This window comes from Hakea prostrata, chromosome 9 (assembly GCF_041222555.1).
Source record: "Hakea prostrata isolate BN-2017 chromosome 9, UWA_Hpros_2, whole genome shotgun sequence".
NCBI lineage: Eukaryota > Viridiplantae > Streptophyta > Magnoliopsida > Proteales > Proteaceae > Hakea > Hakea prostrata.
Genome location: NC_142608.1, coordinates 1,648,679 through 1,665,060, shown reverse-complemented (window position 1 = coordinate 1,665,060; position 16,382 = coordinate 1,648,679). Strand labels below are relative to the sequence as shown.

Sequence of the window (16,382 nt, the reverse complement as noted above, 5' to 3'; positions counted from 1 at the left end):
TCATCCTACATGGACACAATTTCTAGAAATACCTATTGCTAACTACGACACATGCAAGGAACTACCTTTGGAGTAGCCCCATGGGTATAAGTGTCCCCCATTATACGTAACCATGTCCTATCTTCGTCTATAAGCTTAAATCTTGCAATGTGTTTTCTCTTGTGTTTACTATTGAATTTGACTTGAGTGTTGGAGGTAGTTCCCCAATCCATGGTGATCAGCTCGCTTCAACCTCTATTCCCTTCATTGCAAGTTCATTCCAAGCATTGTAATATAATCAATCCAAGGAGTCAAAATAGGGCAACAGGTTGGCGACACAATGTGCTTGGCCTTCTGGGCTAGATGATCGATGTTAACACCCTTGGTATGGTGTAAGTTTGAGCAAGTCTTAGATATAATTTAGAGTTTTTTCATGTTGCCCACTTAAGTTGTGCCCAAACTCTAGGTTTCCCATTTAAGTGGACAATATTACATGTTGTCCAATCCAGTGAACTTTGAATATTATAGAAAGAAAAAAAACGACAAGTTTTCTGTTAACTTTTATTTTGAAATTAACATTTATTTTACAAAAACCTTACTTAGTTTTCTAAAATTTACAAAAGTAGCTCCCTGGATTCACCGATTCACTTGATAATGCCGCCGGCGAGAGATGGAAAGGGGTTGTAGAGGAGGAAGAGAAGTAATTATTCCTTCACCCATGTTTTAGGTGCAATTTTTGTCGGGCTCAGTCAAGAGACTCCTCTAAACATGCTTAAATCAATGGTAACATTTACATGGACGTTGGGGTGGGGGTCTTCCAAACTCATTTTTTGTACATGTCAAATTCACCTTCCTAAGCCATCTGGGTTGACTTCCTCTCCCCTTCTAAAATCATTTATGGTGGTTGTGTCATCTCTCATCTCGTTTATGTCCATAGGTTCAACTCTCGAGCCCACGGCCTCGACTTGGATAGACTAAAATTGTCTTCTTTTGGCACTCAGGTTCTTGGACCTGACACAAAGAATTATCGAGTTAGGATTCTAGGAAATTTCACAGTTGCAGAGAAGGTGCACTTGGGTCTAGGTTACTTGGATGGGTGCATCGTAGTGTGATGTGTTAATTTGATGGTCAAAATGGATTATGGGAAAAGGATGCTAGGTTGGGTAAAAGAGACAAAAATAACCTTTTGATTTCAAGGTTTGCTAAGGGCCTATTTGGTTACATTAATCCAGATATTTGAAATCTCTGGATTCACAAATAGGAGATTATACCTGTTTGGTTGTGTGAATCCGTAGATTTATATGCATGAGGTGAAATCTAGAGATTTCATCCTTACTATAAAAGCACTATACATTTAAACTATGACTCTATAGATAGAATTTTTTAAGGATGAATCTACAGGCTTCATTCCAAAGATTCAGGCTAACCAAAAACAGTTAATTTAATGAACCATGACTCCATATATTTGAAATTTATAGAATTGAAATATCTAGATTTTTGAAATCTCCAAATTTAAGTAACCAAACAGGTCCTAAAGATGTCATCGAGGATTCATGAGAGAGAGGGAGGTGCTTTGCAATAGAGGAAAAGTGGGACACAAAACAAACAAAAACAAAGAATGGACACAAATGGATTTCAAAGTGCTTACTCTATAGACCAAAACAACACAGATAGCCACGAGCATGGACACAACAAAGAATTGATAAGCAAGTCGACCCTTGACTTCCTTTGTTTCGAACAGTAGAAGATAACCATGTTTTGCATTCGCCATTTTCAATGCCCATACTATCTCTCTCTCAACTGGGCACAACCTGCAAGTTGGTACCTCAACTTCAAGAGGTTAGGACGTCTCTACAGATCGTCTGATAAACAAATGGATACAAACCCAGAAGATATTTATTACTCATTAAAGAAAACCTCTCTATATTCTACCTGTTAGTTTGTTACAGACCAATTTAGATTCTAGATTCTATCCAATGATACTAATCAGTCTCAAGCCATCTTTGGGTGTAGTCCCTACAAGTCTAATGGTTAATTATAAGCATAACCTGCAACTTTCTACAATTCCTATCAATCATGCTTAGCATTGTTTCTACTTTAATTTGATGTTGATATGATAGCTGGGTACTGTGTAAATTTATTAATTAAAGTGGAAATAGAAAGTTATTAATGAACAAAAATGAGTAAGAACTGAAATATTCCAATTTGAAAGTTGTTTGGACAATCATGAATGAACTGAAATTCGCTTTTGCTTCTTCCTTTTATTTATTTATTTATTTATTATTATTATTTTTTTATACCTTAGTTATTGAGCTCTGTCTCTGATTTCCTGCGTTATCATCATTATCATTGACCCGTTGTCAATCGGAGTCCAAAAGTGGGTTTTCAAAATGGTGATCACCCGGGGGTTTTCAGCCTGATTAGTTACTACGGATGAAGAAGTTAGGAACTCACATTGTTGGCTTGAAAAACCCCAATTGCGTCGAACTCAAAAAGAAAGAGCACTTAAAAATCAGTAGCTTCTGTTAGAACTGCCCAAAAAGAAGCTTAATCAGAGAGATTTTTCATCTTAGAATGGGTCCCAGAGACGAAGAAAGCAAGATCTTTGGGTTAAAGGTTCACCTAACGAAGAAGATGGATTGGGTTACCTATTATGGATGATAGCATGATAGTTGGGCTAGGGTTTGGTTGGATCTAGATCGTTTTTTTAGTATCCCAAAGTTTAACATTTTTGTGAATTTTCTTTGAATCAAAGGGGTGTAATTGTAAATTACAAAAAATTAAAATTTAAAATAAAGCAAATTTATTCAAATTGTTCTATAATGAACTTCACATGTGTCAAAAACTTGGCCAACACGACAATACCAGCATAGGGCACAAACAAAAATCCAATGGTTAGATACTCAAAGCCACAAATTAACTAGTACATTGGTAGCATGGAAGCTATTAAAGCCAAAATAACGGATCTTGACAGCACAAAAAAAGGTATCCCGCCATTGTCCTTGCGAAAGAAGAGGGCTTGATAGACTGGAAGATTAATGGCTACAATAGATGTACATAGAAGGATTTGCAAGCACCATGTCTCTAAAATGTCAATAGCAGGACCCATGAGCAATCTCTTTATCCCTGAAAATAGACTAAATAAGTTGAGCAATGCAATTGTTGTCAAGATGGTAAACATGGGAGAATTGGTTCCGAACTCCATCATCTCTTGTTCAAATCTTTGCAACACATCGTCATCAGCCACCTTAGTTGTGATCACGAATCCAGATTCAGAAAACCCTAATAACCTGAGCACTGTATCTATGATGGCAAATAGGTAAGAACTTGTCCTCTTGTAGATCCACATCCTTTTGTCATTCCACCAACCTTGGATTGATCCACCTATCCATAAGTACTCTACCAAGTTGTACGTGGAACTCGCAACCATCAAATATGTGAAAAACAAGAACCATGGACTTGAAATCTGAAAACATAAATTCATTATGTTAGGTATACCCTAGATAATATTTGAGCTTAGATTTATTACTAGAGCTTATACAATACTGCAATTTGGTTTGAGATGAACCAAACTGATCTATTGTGGAAGTGGTCTAGAATTTGGGATTGCTATTACAAATAGTTATGAAGAATCTCTCCAATCACTTTAAATCTTATGTTCTCTTTTCTCTCAACAAGAAAAAAATAGAGTGGTGAAACTTCATCACTCTAAAGGTTGTGGTGTTTGGATTGATCTTCTTCAATTTCCACTAGGGTTTTTGACGATTCTCATGGTTGTTCTAACACTTTTTCGTAAGACTTGAAAGAAATTAATAGCCACAAAGGTAGTGAAGGCAGGGAGTACCTTGGGAAAAAGGGAAATGCCTTTAAGGAGAGAAAGTGAAGGAATGAGCATGTAATAGAATGTTGGAGGGCCATAAGTTGCCCACATGTTGTAGTTGGCATATGCCATCTGATGCCCTATTTTGATCCTTCCATGACCCTGCCAGAAGGAACAGTACTTGGAGAGGAAAAGCTGAAGATGACCTTCAGCCCATCTTTTATGTTGCACAAGCACTTGATCCAATGTAATAGGACCAAGACCAAGGAAGGCCTTCTTCACTGGATTTAAATACACTGATTTCCATCCTCTACAGTGAATTGTCAAACCTGTAATGACATCCTCAACTGCACAACCATACTTCAAGCCGACCTGCAAATCCACAATCAAGAAACACATTCAGTCATTATTGTGGGAGCTGCAAGTTTATGCATGTGTGAAGATGTGTAATAGAAAGAGATAGACATACCTCTTTTCCCCATTGAATGTTCTCAAGATCATAACTACAGTTAGCAAGGCCCTTTATCCTCTCTTGAAATTCATTCAAACTTTCTCCTACAATTCTGTCATTCTGAGTTTTCCATTCCATCTTGTACTTCTCTGTGTATTTCCTCCCACAAAGGATATCTCTCCTATGAAAGCACCCAGTTCCAATATAAAGAGGCCCTCCACAACCATCCATTCCATGGAGCTCCACCTTCATAATCAAACATTAATTCCAAGAAAATAAGACAAACTCCCTTTTTTTTTTCATGACGTAAAATGTTACTTTTTACCATTCTAGTTAAATGTTAATACGTACCGCACAAATTGGTTTGAGGGAACTGCAATAAAGATCATTTGTAGTGACATTTTTGAAGCTCTGTGGGTACTGAACAAAAGCAATCTCTCTGCCTTTCTCCTCATCCATGAAAAAACACAGAGCATCTCTTATCGAATCTAAGTTATTTGAGTACATATCACAATCGACATTGAGAATAATAGGGCCATTGCTGATCTTTGAAGACACCCTTATCTATATTTTCACGGCATGAAAGGGAGTCAGCTGGGTTAATGAAAAGAAAAAAATGGAAGGCATGCAATGTTCTATTAAAGCCAAATACATAGAATCTGAATGATGGTTAGAGGTCTATGTTCTCTTCACACTTCTCTACTGCACATTAGAGATAGGACCCACCTCTAAGTGCCAATAAAATGAAGAGGTGAAACCTCCCATTGGGTCCTACATGGATCCCACCCTCCAATGTGTGAGGAGAGCATATATCTCTAACCAGGAGCACAAACCTCTACTTTGACAAGTAGAGGATCCGAACTCAATTATATATGCTTGTATATACACAAAGTACTAATTGGGGAAGGGTTTGTACTGGCTGGTTAAAATACATACCAGGGCATTCATAGCTCCTGCCTTGAAGTTGTGATGATATTGGGGTCTCTTCTCACGGGCCATGTACACCAAAGCTGGCAATGCTTTTCCTTCCACATCCACAGCATTAGGATCTCTTTCATCGATTAATATCTAATCAGAGCAAACTAATAAGCGTTACCCAATATATATCGAGGGTTTCTAACACGAATCCGGATCATCTCCCCGTCAGGGGAGCACTCTGTGCCCCCCGACGACTTTACAACAACAAAACATGTGGGCCCCATTGTGTTTTAACAAATTTTTTTTTCACCTGTGGCCCCCATTGTGTTTTGTGGTTATAAAGTCGTCAGGGAGCACAAAGTGCTCCCCCAACGGGAAGATGATCCAGACTCTTCTAAACACAAATCCTTGATTTACGTTTTTCAATATATAAATATGGAATATTGTAAAAATAGCAACTTGTACTATATAATTAGAAACTAGTCTGATAGATGATCTGACAAACCTATGGCTGATAAATTTTGGGCTAAGAGAATATGGTAGAGGAATTATAATATGAGTCTCAACTTTAGAGAGAAAAATGTTGCCTTGTATATGTCCTCATCTCTGGTGTAACATTTTGTCTTTTCATGGGGGTGGGATGTTGTTACTTGCTTGTCCATTCGGTCAGCTATTTGCTTGTCAATATTGTTTTAGTTCAACACCATAAATGCATTGAACTGTTTAATGAGATTTATAACTCTCGGACAGTGCAATTTTTCAACGGTTGAGACCAAAATCTTAATCGAAGTCTCGATCCGATAGTCTACTCATTCTCGCTAAACAGTTCAGCACGATTAATGCACTAAGATGAAGCAATTTTGCTTCTTTGAACATCTTGATGATTGAGATGGGTCCACATCAGGCAAAGAGGGAACAAGGGACAGAGATAAAAAAAGAGAAAGACACAACGGATTGAAAAAATAATTTTTGTCTTGCAATTAAGATAGTACTTGACCAACGAACACCAAGACCTCCAAAATTAGAATAAAAATAAAACAAAAGAACTTAAAGACTCACCCACCATCTTTGAAATTTGTATAAAATTTCGCATCATAATCATAACAGTTTATAATTATATATGGGATTTTGATCTCGATCAGCACTAATAGATGACCCAGTTTTTTAATTAAAGGTTTGAGGATAGGTATTTGAATTCCCAACAACCCACCTCTCCTTGAACCAATTGGTTTAGAGATGGATGAAATATTTTATTTCTCTTCCTTATCCTTAAAAATGCAACTCGGTGGTCTTGCTTAACCCAAAAAAACAAAACTGGCTCGTCGTTTCCTTTTCACAATATTTGAACAAAGAAAGCGTTGAAAATGGGAATCAATGCATAGAGAAACGGTTACTTCTTGTCGGATCTCTGTAGATGTTAGCTCTTCTAATCAATCGAAAAAACTTCGAACAAAAATATGAAATGTAATGTTAATTACCTGAAGAATTGTGTGATGATCACGTGGACCAGAAACTGTATCCCATTCAAGAAAACCTTTATGCTCTTCGCGGATTTCATCTGGTACTCGACCCAGATCTGTAACAATCTTAATCCGATCCTCCATGTCTTTGTACAATTTCTATCATCATTCAAAGTTGAAGTAAGAAAGAAAGCGTTCAGGGGAAATAATTTGCAGATCAATATGTTTCAGGAAAGAAAAAAAAACTGACCTTGATGGAGGAGTAGTGGTTGGCCATGTTAGGATGCAATGGTTCAGTTTGAGAGGAGAAGAAAGCAGAAGGGTTTGGAGGCTCTACTCTGAATTGCTTGCAGAACGGGAGCCAGTGCTTAGAGAAACGAGATGCCTCTAGCATTGCATAGAACGTCAACTCAGACCCACCATCGTCGGAAAGATAAACGCTGAGCTTCTCCGGTGGATAATCATAGGCCATGACTGATAACACAGTGTTGATCACCAGTATTGGTGGCTCTGCTCTTGGATCAGCTGTACATACAAATATGTCCACTCCTGGCAATTCCTTCTCGAACCTGTTTGTGTTATTGTCCAAGAGAGAAACATATTACTCTTAGCAGTGTTAAAAAGGATCGTTACTTTAGTTAAATAGAAAGAAACGAACCTGTCAGAGAGCCTGTCTTTGAAAGTGCTGCGATAAACTAGGTTCCACCGAAGGGACTGATTGAGGAACCAAGAAAAAGCTAACCAGAGTTCAGAAACAAAGAGTCCAATCCAAACCCATCTTCCCTGGGCTTCTTCTCCAGTAGGAAGATGGCTTACTCTGTAAACCAAAACCATACAGATGGCAACAAACATGGACACAGCAAAGAGTCGATAAGCCACTCGACCCTTGGCTTCCTTTGTTTCGAACAGTGGAAGATACCCTACTTGTTTTGCAGTCGCCATGCTCAACACCCAAGCTATCTGGCTCTGTGTTTGGCACTCAGGTCAGTCAATATTGGGTTTTCAGTTTCAAGATGATGACCTCATTGGGCATTCAACAAATGGAACCAAACAATTTAGATTCCAAAATCTATCTAATGATATCCATCTCACGTCATCTTTGGGTGTTGTAGTCCCCACCAGGTTAATTAAATGTCACGGGACAGAAATTCAAACCCGTTCCACATGCTTCCAAGAGCTACTCTCCACCAAGCATGATCATACGTCCCTGTCCACTGAACTGAAGGAAATGAAGGAAATAACCTAGTTGCAGAGCTAGGAGAGAAAAGAAGACGAAAGAAACAGAGGAGAGACTGAGAAATTGACTTTACTCATATCAACTCCACCATTACAATCCAATCTACTGTTATTTATATCCATCCATCCCACACACGAGCACATGCCACGCATTTCCCAATTATCACTTTACAAAGTCATTCAAATTACGTGGCCTTTTGCTGATTCGAGCAGTCTTATTTGCAACACAGCTGGCATGCTGAGGTACCAAAATGGATTTTTTTTTTTGATAAAAAACACGTGTTCATGAATCACATTCAAAGATTTAGATTAAATTAAAATAAAAAATTTATATCTACTAAATCTTACCTCAACGATATGACTGATGAACATATGTCTTTTATTTAAAATAAAATGAATGGTTAATATTTATCGATCACAGTTACATTCAAACGTTCAGATTAAATTAAAATAAAAATCAGAAAAAATGGGTGGTCGGATTTGATAATAATTCCGTAACACATGACCGTGGGTGAGTTATTAAAACTTCAAAGTCATCCCATGCATCTCCGTTTACTTTAAAAGAGAAAAATTGCTCCAACACCAAAATAAGTCAGTCCCAGCAAATAATGTTTGCAGTTACCTTTTATTTTTTTTCTTCCACTTTCTTTTCATATATTGGTTGATGATTTGTGTACAAATAATAAATTTAGTTGATGCTACATCTGTATTTTTTTATTTATTTATTTTTTTTTGATAATTAGTCTTTAATTAAGAAATAGGGGCAGGAAGGAAAACTGAATATAAACTCAGTAACCAATAAGAAGAACATGGCCAATAAATCAGGCCCTGAACCATGTGCAAGACCACCTGCCTTTCCCACTACATCTACTGAAAAACAAAAATCCATGTTTAATGCTTGCCTCACTTTCTCAATTATTCTACTTTTAGTTTTTATTTTCATCAAATAAAGAATGTCTGAACCCCTCTGTTTAGTGAGTTTTGAGAGCACCCGCGGGAGGAAGCACCAACCCACACCAACGAAATCAAGAACGGGGAGCCCACCATAGACCACGCCCAAAGCGCCCTCCAGAAACAGAAAAGTGCAAAACGGTTCAAGCTCTCACGTGCTTATTTGGTTGGGGGGGACACGGGGAGAGAGGGAAGGAAGGGGAGGGGGGCTTGGGGGAGGGAAGGGTGGAACAGCCATTGGGTTGTGGGCTTGGCGGGCAAGGGTAAGTAGCAGATTGTAGTAAGTAGTAACTACAAGCTTGTCATGAAGAAAAGTGAATTAGGTCAAAGTAGACTCTTAGTTCAATGAGTCAGCCACTCAAAACATCATGTATTCATATCATCAATTTAAGTGAAAACAAACCGGTTTTTCTGTAAATGATTAGAACCATGCTAACGACTGAGATTTAATAAAATCCATACAACATACGTCTAATAGTGAGCACCATAGACACTACCACCCCAGGAAGGTCATGTTCTGCAAGCATAACCTGTAATATTACCTAGCTTGCCCTAACCACCAATTAGATTCTTCTACCAAATCATCAAAAAATTGCAAACTCTTTCTTTTTATTTAGAGAAAAAAAAGGTATGGATTCAATTTTGAAGGCGATAAACAACATAATACAATAATTAAGGGTGTCAAAACCTAACTTGAACCGTTAAAACTGGACTGAACTAGCCCGTTATAGCCCGAACAAGCCCGAACCAAAGCTTAATGGGCTGTGTTTGGGCTGAACAACCTCAACCCGCACTGGTTCGGGCTGGTCCAGGCCAGCCCATGTGTGGCCTACTAGTCCAAACTGTTTGGCCCGAAACCAACTCGAACCAGCCCGTTAAACCCGTTATAAATGAATAAAATAAAATAAATTTAAATATAAAAGATGGAAAAACTCCAAGTATCTATCTGTTTTCCTCAATTGTTTTGTTTTGGAATATGCAAACAACAAGTCTATCGAAGCTTTCGTCATTTGGAAGATGGGCTAGTAAATATTTAACAAGTGTATTATCATTTGAAAATCTTTTAATGCTTTATTTTGATCCTTTATTTTGATCCATTTTTACAAGTGTCAGAAAAAGGGAGGAGAATAAGCAAAGATAACTCACTAAATTCATCAAGATGCCAGCTTTTTTTTGTGTATTAGTTCTATAATTTTTCTTCTTTGTAGAAAAAAAAGTTTTTGATTTTGAACACCCAACACAAGAGACTTAGAGAAAACCTAATATTTATATGTATTCACATGTTCTTGATAAATTCTACACATCAACAAGGTATTCAAAACATATTATTAGTAAATTCAAACATAAACCTCTAGTAAAGCCAATTCTAAACCGTTAATCCATCCAAACTCAAATCGTACCAGCCTAAAACTGTTAAGCCCACCCCGAAACTGACCCAACCCAAACCGTTGACACCCCTTCAATAATAAAGGAAAAAGTAAAAGACAACGCAACAAGCCTGCAACACAAAACAATGTAAAAACGGCCTCGGTGTTCCTGGTCCAATTTTCTTTCTGGGAAAGGGTTGCAACTTGCACGGGCTTCTTTTAACATAATTTCGATACCGAAGGCGATTTTTCCTTGTTTCGTTATCCCCTCGATATAAGTGACTCAACCCAACTCAGGTTCTCAGCTCCTTTAGCCAGAAGCATGTCACCTAATTCCAACCTCCTCATTTCCTGCAACTTGTCCCCTTCTCCTTTCGTGCTTGTTAACCCAAATCGTAGAATTCTACCACTGTACTCTCCCAGACCCCAAAGTTTTAACTTGGGAGGTGGGATTCTTACAGCCATAAACTATAGAGTTTCTCTCACCTCCTACAATCACTTGCCTGCATTTTCTCTGTTTAGGACAAAGAGAATTCTTCATATTTCTCGGAGCACCTCTGATAGTCAAAACCCAGAAGACCAACCTTTGAAAGAAGAATCTGTTGCTGTAGATAAGCTTGATGGTGTAAATGGGGGCGATACAGGGGACTGGACGACGTCGGTTGCGCTTTTTGGCTTGTGGGCTGCCCTTATGTATTATGTTTTCATGCTTACACCCAACCAGACTCCGGTAGGACTGTTTTCCCATTTAAATTTGATATGTTATTCATATGTGAGAAACTATTTTGTTTTACGAATGAAAGAAAACCCCTTATCTGTTTATTGATTGTTTATTTAATTGCAATGTTATGGCTTTTCTTCATAAATTAACACCTCTGTCCTCTTGGTGCTGCTTCAAGTGTTCTTTATGCAATAAGCACCAACTAGAGTGAAAGAAAAGATTAGCATAAAATCACTGAGAGAGCCATTGATTTGAGACTGAGTTCAGAGAAATACTTTGAACAATCGAATAATAATTTCCCTTCTTAACTTTTTGTATTTGGATGAATGAAGAAATTCATTACCAAAATCCCTGAAGGAGAAAGTAACAAGGACAAGAAGGGGGAAAATGGTGGGAGCCTAGACTTCAGGTAATAATAATGTGCCTATCCCTTGGGGTGTCCGGAACTGGGGGGTGGGAGCGTGTCTGAAGCTTAGCGAAGATGTCAAAGCAAATGGCTTTCCAAATCAAGTCTAAAGATCTAGAGTTGGAAGTCCATCTCCTAAGATTCCTTTCCCACCAAACTTGAGATATGATAGCACCAAATACCAATTTGCCAACTATTGCATTGTCTTTGCTCGCATATGGTATTCGAATCTCTTCCTTGAAGTCTAGACCTATCAAATGATTGTAACTTTTCAATGTACCAAATTTTTCCCCTATGCAGCCCCCAAAATGGGAAGTATCTGAGGAGATATTAAAGTTCTGGTGCTTATTGTCACATGGAGGATGGGTCTTAGTACAATACTACGTTGCTTAGGTCTTAATTATGCTTATCATCATTTGGATCTCTGGATGAGTTGTTAGATCTTGGCTTCATTCTGATATCCCATTTGTTGGGATTAGGCTAATTGTTCTTGGTGGTATATATGCTGCAACATTTAGTAGCTTGTTACAAATCATAGAAGAAATATCTTGCTTTTTGCATCCTGCTTTGTATCAACTAACTCTTGACTGTTTCAGTCCAGGGATATGTATTTCTTGCAAAAGCTTCTGAATTTGAAAGGATATGATGGCTTCATAATGAATGAGGTGCTTGTGTCCCTGTGGTACATTATGGGATTGTGGCCATTGTTGTATAGCATGCTTCTGCTGCCAAGTGGCAGAAGGTAAATATCTTATATCAAGTCTTTGTGTGATATCATGATCCCCTACAATTTCCCTCCCCCATGTCTCCATCCCCCAGCCCCGACCCCCCCCAAAAAAAAAAAAAAAAAAAGAGAACCTCCAGAAGAATTGTAAGCTCAGCATAGAAGAACATTAAAAGGCTATCCTTGCACGGTCTGTTGTTCATTAGGAAAGCAGATTGACCACCAAATTTGATAAGATGAACTCTAAAATTCTTCTTCACAGTTTACTGTCAGGATTGTTCATTACTATTATGTTTTCCCGTCCCTCCCTGCTTGTCCTGGACCATGTTATGGCAGAGGTCCAAAGAAAGTATTTGGTTAAACTATATTAGATTGTCTTTCTACTTATTGGAAAGTAAAAACAAATTTAGCAATATTTCCTGCCATTGTGGTGAATCTTCTTCTGAGTTAACTTTCATTCTTTTTATTATCTCATGGTGCTCTAACAGATTATATTTTGAAGTTTCTTGTTTAATTGAGTTCTTGGGTTATCTGTGGTCAGCTGCAGTTTAATGATAATTTGGACCATGGTATCAACCATTTAGGATTGATCAGTTTATGATCTTTTAGCAGTTAATTTGATTGAAAATTTTTTGTTGAGATAAACAAATCTCTTAGATGATGTCTCTTCAGGACTCATTGCATTGTCATGTTGCAGAACACTTCATATAGGTTAATCTTTTTTCCAGAGATTTTCAATTAAGGCAGGAATATTGATGGCAGTCTTTCTATCTTTGTTTTCTTTATAAATTTAAGGTTAACGCACTGACATTTATGGTGCCTTTGGATCTGCAGCTCAAGAAGCAAACTTCCTACATGGCCATTCCTAGTGTTTTCATTCTTTGGTGGCGCATATGCTCTCATCCCTTATTTTGTTGTTTGGAGACCACCTCCTCCCCCAGTCGAGGAAGCTGAACTTGGGAGATGGCCTCTGAACTTTCTGGATTCAAAAATAACTGCAGGGGTATGTCTTTTTCTCTAACCTATAAAAAAGGGAGGTGGGGTGCAGTGAGAGGGAGCAAAGAATAAGAGTGTCCCCCTTAGCGGTGTACATGTGCTAGAAAGAGGATAAGTGTTTGGTTCTTCCTAGTTCTGTGCTAAATTTATTGATGTTATTTTGGTAGATATATGAATTACAGAGGGAAAGCTTGATTTTTGTACAGTGGCCTTATATTAGTTTGTTTGGTTTTGGTCATTTAACCCCATTGCACATCAGATACTGTTTGCTACAGGATTGGGTTTAATTGCTTATGCGGGCCTCGCGGGTGAAAATGTGTGGAAAGAATTTTTCCAATACTTCAGGGAAAGCAAATTTGTGAGTGTTATGAATTATGATGCCCATTTCCCATGCTGTTTATATAGTTGAAAACTGCATAAGTTCTGTTGGAGTGGCCAAGGCATTTGATTGGTTTTGCATCAAGTTTGAATAAATTGAAAGAAACTCGTTTTGTAATTCCTAAACCTATCTATGTTGTTGAAATGGGTTGTTTTATGGGACATAGAATCTTCAATCCAAAACTTCAAAGGGACCTTCCAGATGGGTGGTCCAGCTGCCCAAGCTCCTCATCCTTTACACTACATGAAACAATAAAGCTGAGCTGATAGAATCTTCAGAGGCAATCAACTTCTGTAAATTTGAACTTTTGAACTTTTCTTGGTAGAAGTTTATAGATTTGGATTAGCCCATCTGAGATCAACATACTTAAATTGGAGTGTAGTAAGCTATCTTGAATACATGGCTATGCATGATTTACTGTTAGACCAATCAATGCCCTAGGTTATAAGAAACAGGGGCAATTCCATCATGACCTTATAGAGGAAATCATTAAGCGCTTATTTCCCTGTTGTTCCAGGAAGTTGAATTTTCAAGCTGACTTTGCCTGATACTGCAGATCCATGTCACATGCATTGATTTTGCTCTGTTGTCAGCATTTGCTCCTTTCTGGGTTTACAATGACATGACCTCTAGAAACTGGTAAGATCTTTGCATAGTTCAGATTTCAATTTTCCCTTGCGTTTGTTGATTGTTATATTTTGCATGGAAACTCTGTTTTCAGGTCAGATAAAGGTTCTTGGCTACTGCCTGTGTCACTAATTCCATTCTTGGGTCCTGCCTTGTATGTAATATTACGACCATCACTTTCAGAAGCATCAATATCCCTTACTTCAAAGTCGACTGAGCAGGACTAATTAGGCATCTGGCTTATTTCTTGGTTTTCAGATTCTCTTCATTCCATTGAGAGAGGAAGTGCCAATGAAATTATCTTGAGAGTATTTTCCATTTGTTCTGGGTCATTAGCTAGTATAAGCACCTACCTGCCATTATTTGAGATCAAAACGAGGCGTCCATCCATGTAAAGATTGAGATTATGTCTCCTAATTTGAATCTTTTTTTTCACAGAGCTCTATGTCTTTCCTTGTCAAGATTGAAACTTCCCCAAGCCTGGGATTTTGGCTTAATGTCGCTATGTCTCCATTTAGCAGGTTTTCGTGTCCGGTCGACGCATCTAAGTCTTATGCTTCTTGAGATAATTTTAATCTTCCTGTGATGGATTTCGATTAATACCCCAGTTAACATCAATGGATATTCAGGTCTGCAATCTCATCATCAAGTGCACAGGTTTAAAATATTCTCTATCTCCCTTACTAATATTAAAAGAAAATAAAGAAGGGAATATGGAGATCAAACGATTTTATTTGTAATATTGCAGGAGAACATTACAATACCAATGGAACTTCAGTGAAGAACTAAAGCACAGAAAGACATTCAGAAGCAAGTTGTATATCAATCAAGTACAAAGAACAACCTATACGCAGGAGCTAGAGTTAGTCAGAGATGTCGATGATCTTGATATCAGGCTTCTTCACCTCTTGTTTAGGAACAGTAACCGTAAGCACTCCGTTCTCCATATTGGCATTAACCTGATCCATGTTGGCATTCTCAGGCAACCAGAATCTGCTGCTCCTCTCGATGCGGTGCCACTGGTCGTTATTTTCTTCCTGCTCTCTGCTTCACTCTCCACTGATCTGAAGGACTCTACCGTCCCCACCTCTACCTTCACTTCTTCCTTCTTGAGCCCAGGAATATCGGTCTTGAACACATGAGCTTGTGGAGTCTCTTTCCAATCGATGCGAGTGCTGGCGAATGTGGAGGTTTCACCAGCTAAATTGGGAATTGAGGTAAGTGAGTTGCCATTGTTGAAAGGGAAGCCCCCTTGAAACGGATCCCATATGTCCAGCGAAAATGGATCGAAATTGTTGCTTCGTCGGCCGCCGAAGATGCTTGGGATCTGCGACATTTTCTACTCGAGTTCGGATTTGAAGTACCATTGGGAGATAATTCAAGAAATGTAACCAGAAAGTTCAAATAAGCAAATTGGAGAGCCTCTATGGATGTTTCGATTTATGTGCGGTGTTCCATGGGGCGCTAGTCAGGAGATTTATATACAGGTTAGAAAGTTTCCCAAAATTGGGAAAATTACTAATAAAACTAGCTAAAACTATGTTTGAGTTTACAAAACTAGCTAAAATAGTGATTTTTCATCTATTTGAACATTTTTACCCGTAAAATTAATCATTCTAATATGTGAGTAAAAATATACAAAAGAATGAAAAATTAGTGATTTGTGCTGTTTTGTCTTGCTTCCCATATCAGTCTCTTTTTCTTTTTCTATTTCTTTGTCTTTTCGTTTCTCCGTTTCTTCTTCTTCTTCTTGTTTGTCTACTATTGATTCTTTGACTTCGTCTTCTTCTACTTCTTTTTCTTCAACAACCTTTTCTGTCTGTTTTTTCAGACCCTCCTGTTGTTTCCACTTTCTATTTTCTTCATCTTCATCTCTTCCCTGCTTCTCTTGCATACTACTACCTTGTAAGTGTTGTTGTTCAGCAGGGAAGACAACAGTGGTCTAATCATAACCCTTTTGCTTTTCATAAATTTCCCCATGGGCCCCAATAGAGGAACAAAATTTGTTGCCCAAAAATTCATTAAGAAACATGTTTAAACAATCTCCATTCCATTTAAATTTTGATTTGGAATGGAAGATAGAGCAACAACTTTTGATTGCTATTGAGGCAGAAACCCCATAGATTTCTTAGAATCTGTACATGACAGGATAAAAACCTCTTACAGATTCAAGAGTGGTGAAGTATTGAAGTTTAAAGTCTAACAGATCAATACCCTCACCCCCAAAATCATCACTCCTACTAGCAGATTCAATCACAATCTTTTTAGAAGAAGAAACCTCATCAATTTTACTAATGAGACCCACAATAGGGAGAGAGAGCATCTTTTCTAGAGTTTTAGTCGAATG

General features: G+C 38.0%; 2 protein-coding genes and 1 pseudogene across 2 annotated transcripts; 1 reads left to right on the top strand and 2 right to left on the bottom strand.

Moving 5' to 3' along the window:
• Positions 1-2,789: 2,789 nt before the first annotated feature.
• LOC149003947 (cellulose synthase-like protein E6) lies at positions 2,790-7,899 on the bottom strand. The gene is made up of 8 exons (XM_089135577.1): positions 7,287-7,899; positions 6,879-7,197; positions 6,647-6,787; positions 5,187-5,318; positions 4,602-4,814; positions 4,269-4,496; positions 3,824-4,171; positions 2,790-3,445 (listed from the first exon to the last, which is right to left on the bottom strand). Exons 1-8 carry the CDS (start codon positions 7,568-7,570, stop codon positions 2,900-2,902), a joined length of 2,211 nt encoding a protein of 736 aa, XP_088991703.1. The 5' UTR covers positions 7,571-7,899; the 3' UTR covers positions 2,790-2,899.
• Positions 7,900-10,329: 2,430 nt separating this feature from the next.
• Positions 10,330-14,787, top strand: LOC149003946 (uncharacterized). Its single transcript, XM_089168748.1, has 6 exons — positions 10,330-10,912; positions 11,906-12,051; positions 12,868-13,036; positions 13,289-13,387; positions 13,965-14,047; positions 14,130-14,787. The coding sequence occupies exons 1-6, from the start codon at positions 10,505-10,507 to the stop codon at positions 14,260-14,262; spliced, it is 1,038 nt and encodes a 345-aa protein (XP_089024874.1). The 5' UTR covers positions 10,330-10,504; the 3' UTR covers positions 14,263-14,787.
• On the bottom strand, positions 14,756-15,478 carry LOC149003945 (18.2 kDa class I heat shock protein-like; annotated as a pseudogene).
• Positions 15,479-16,382: the final 904 nt, after the last annotated feature.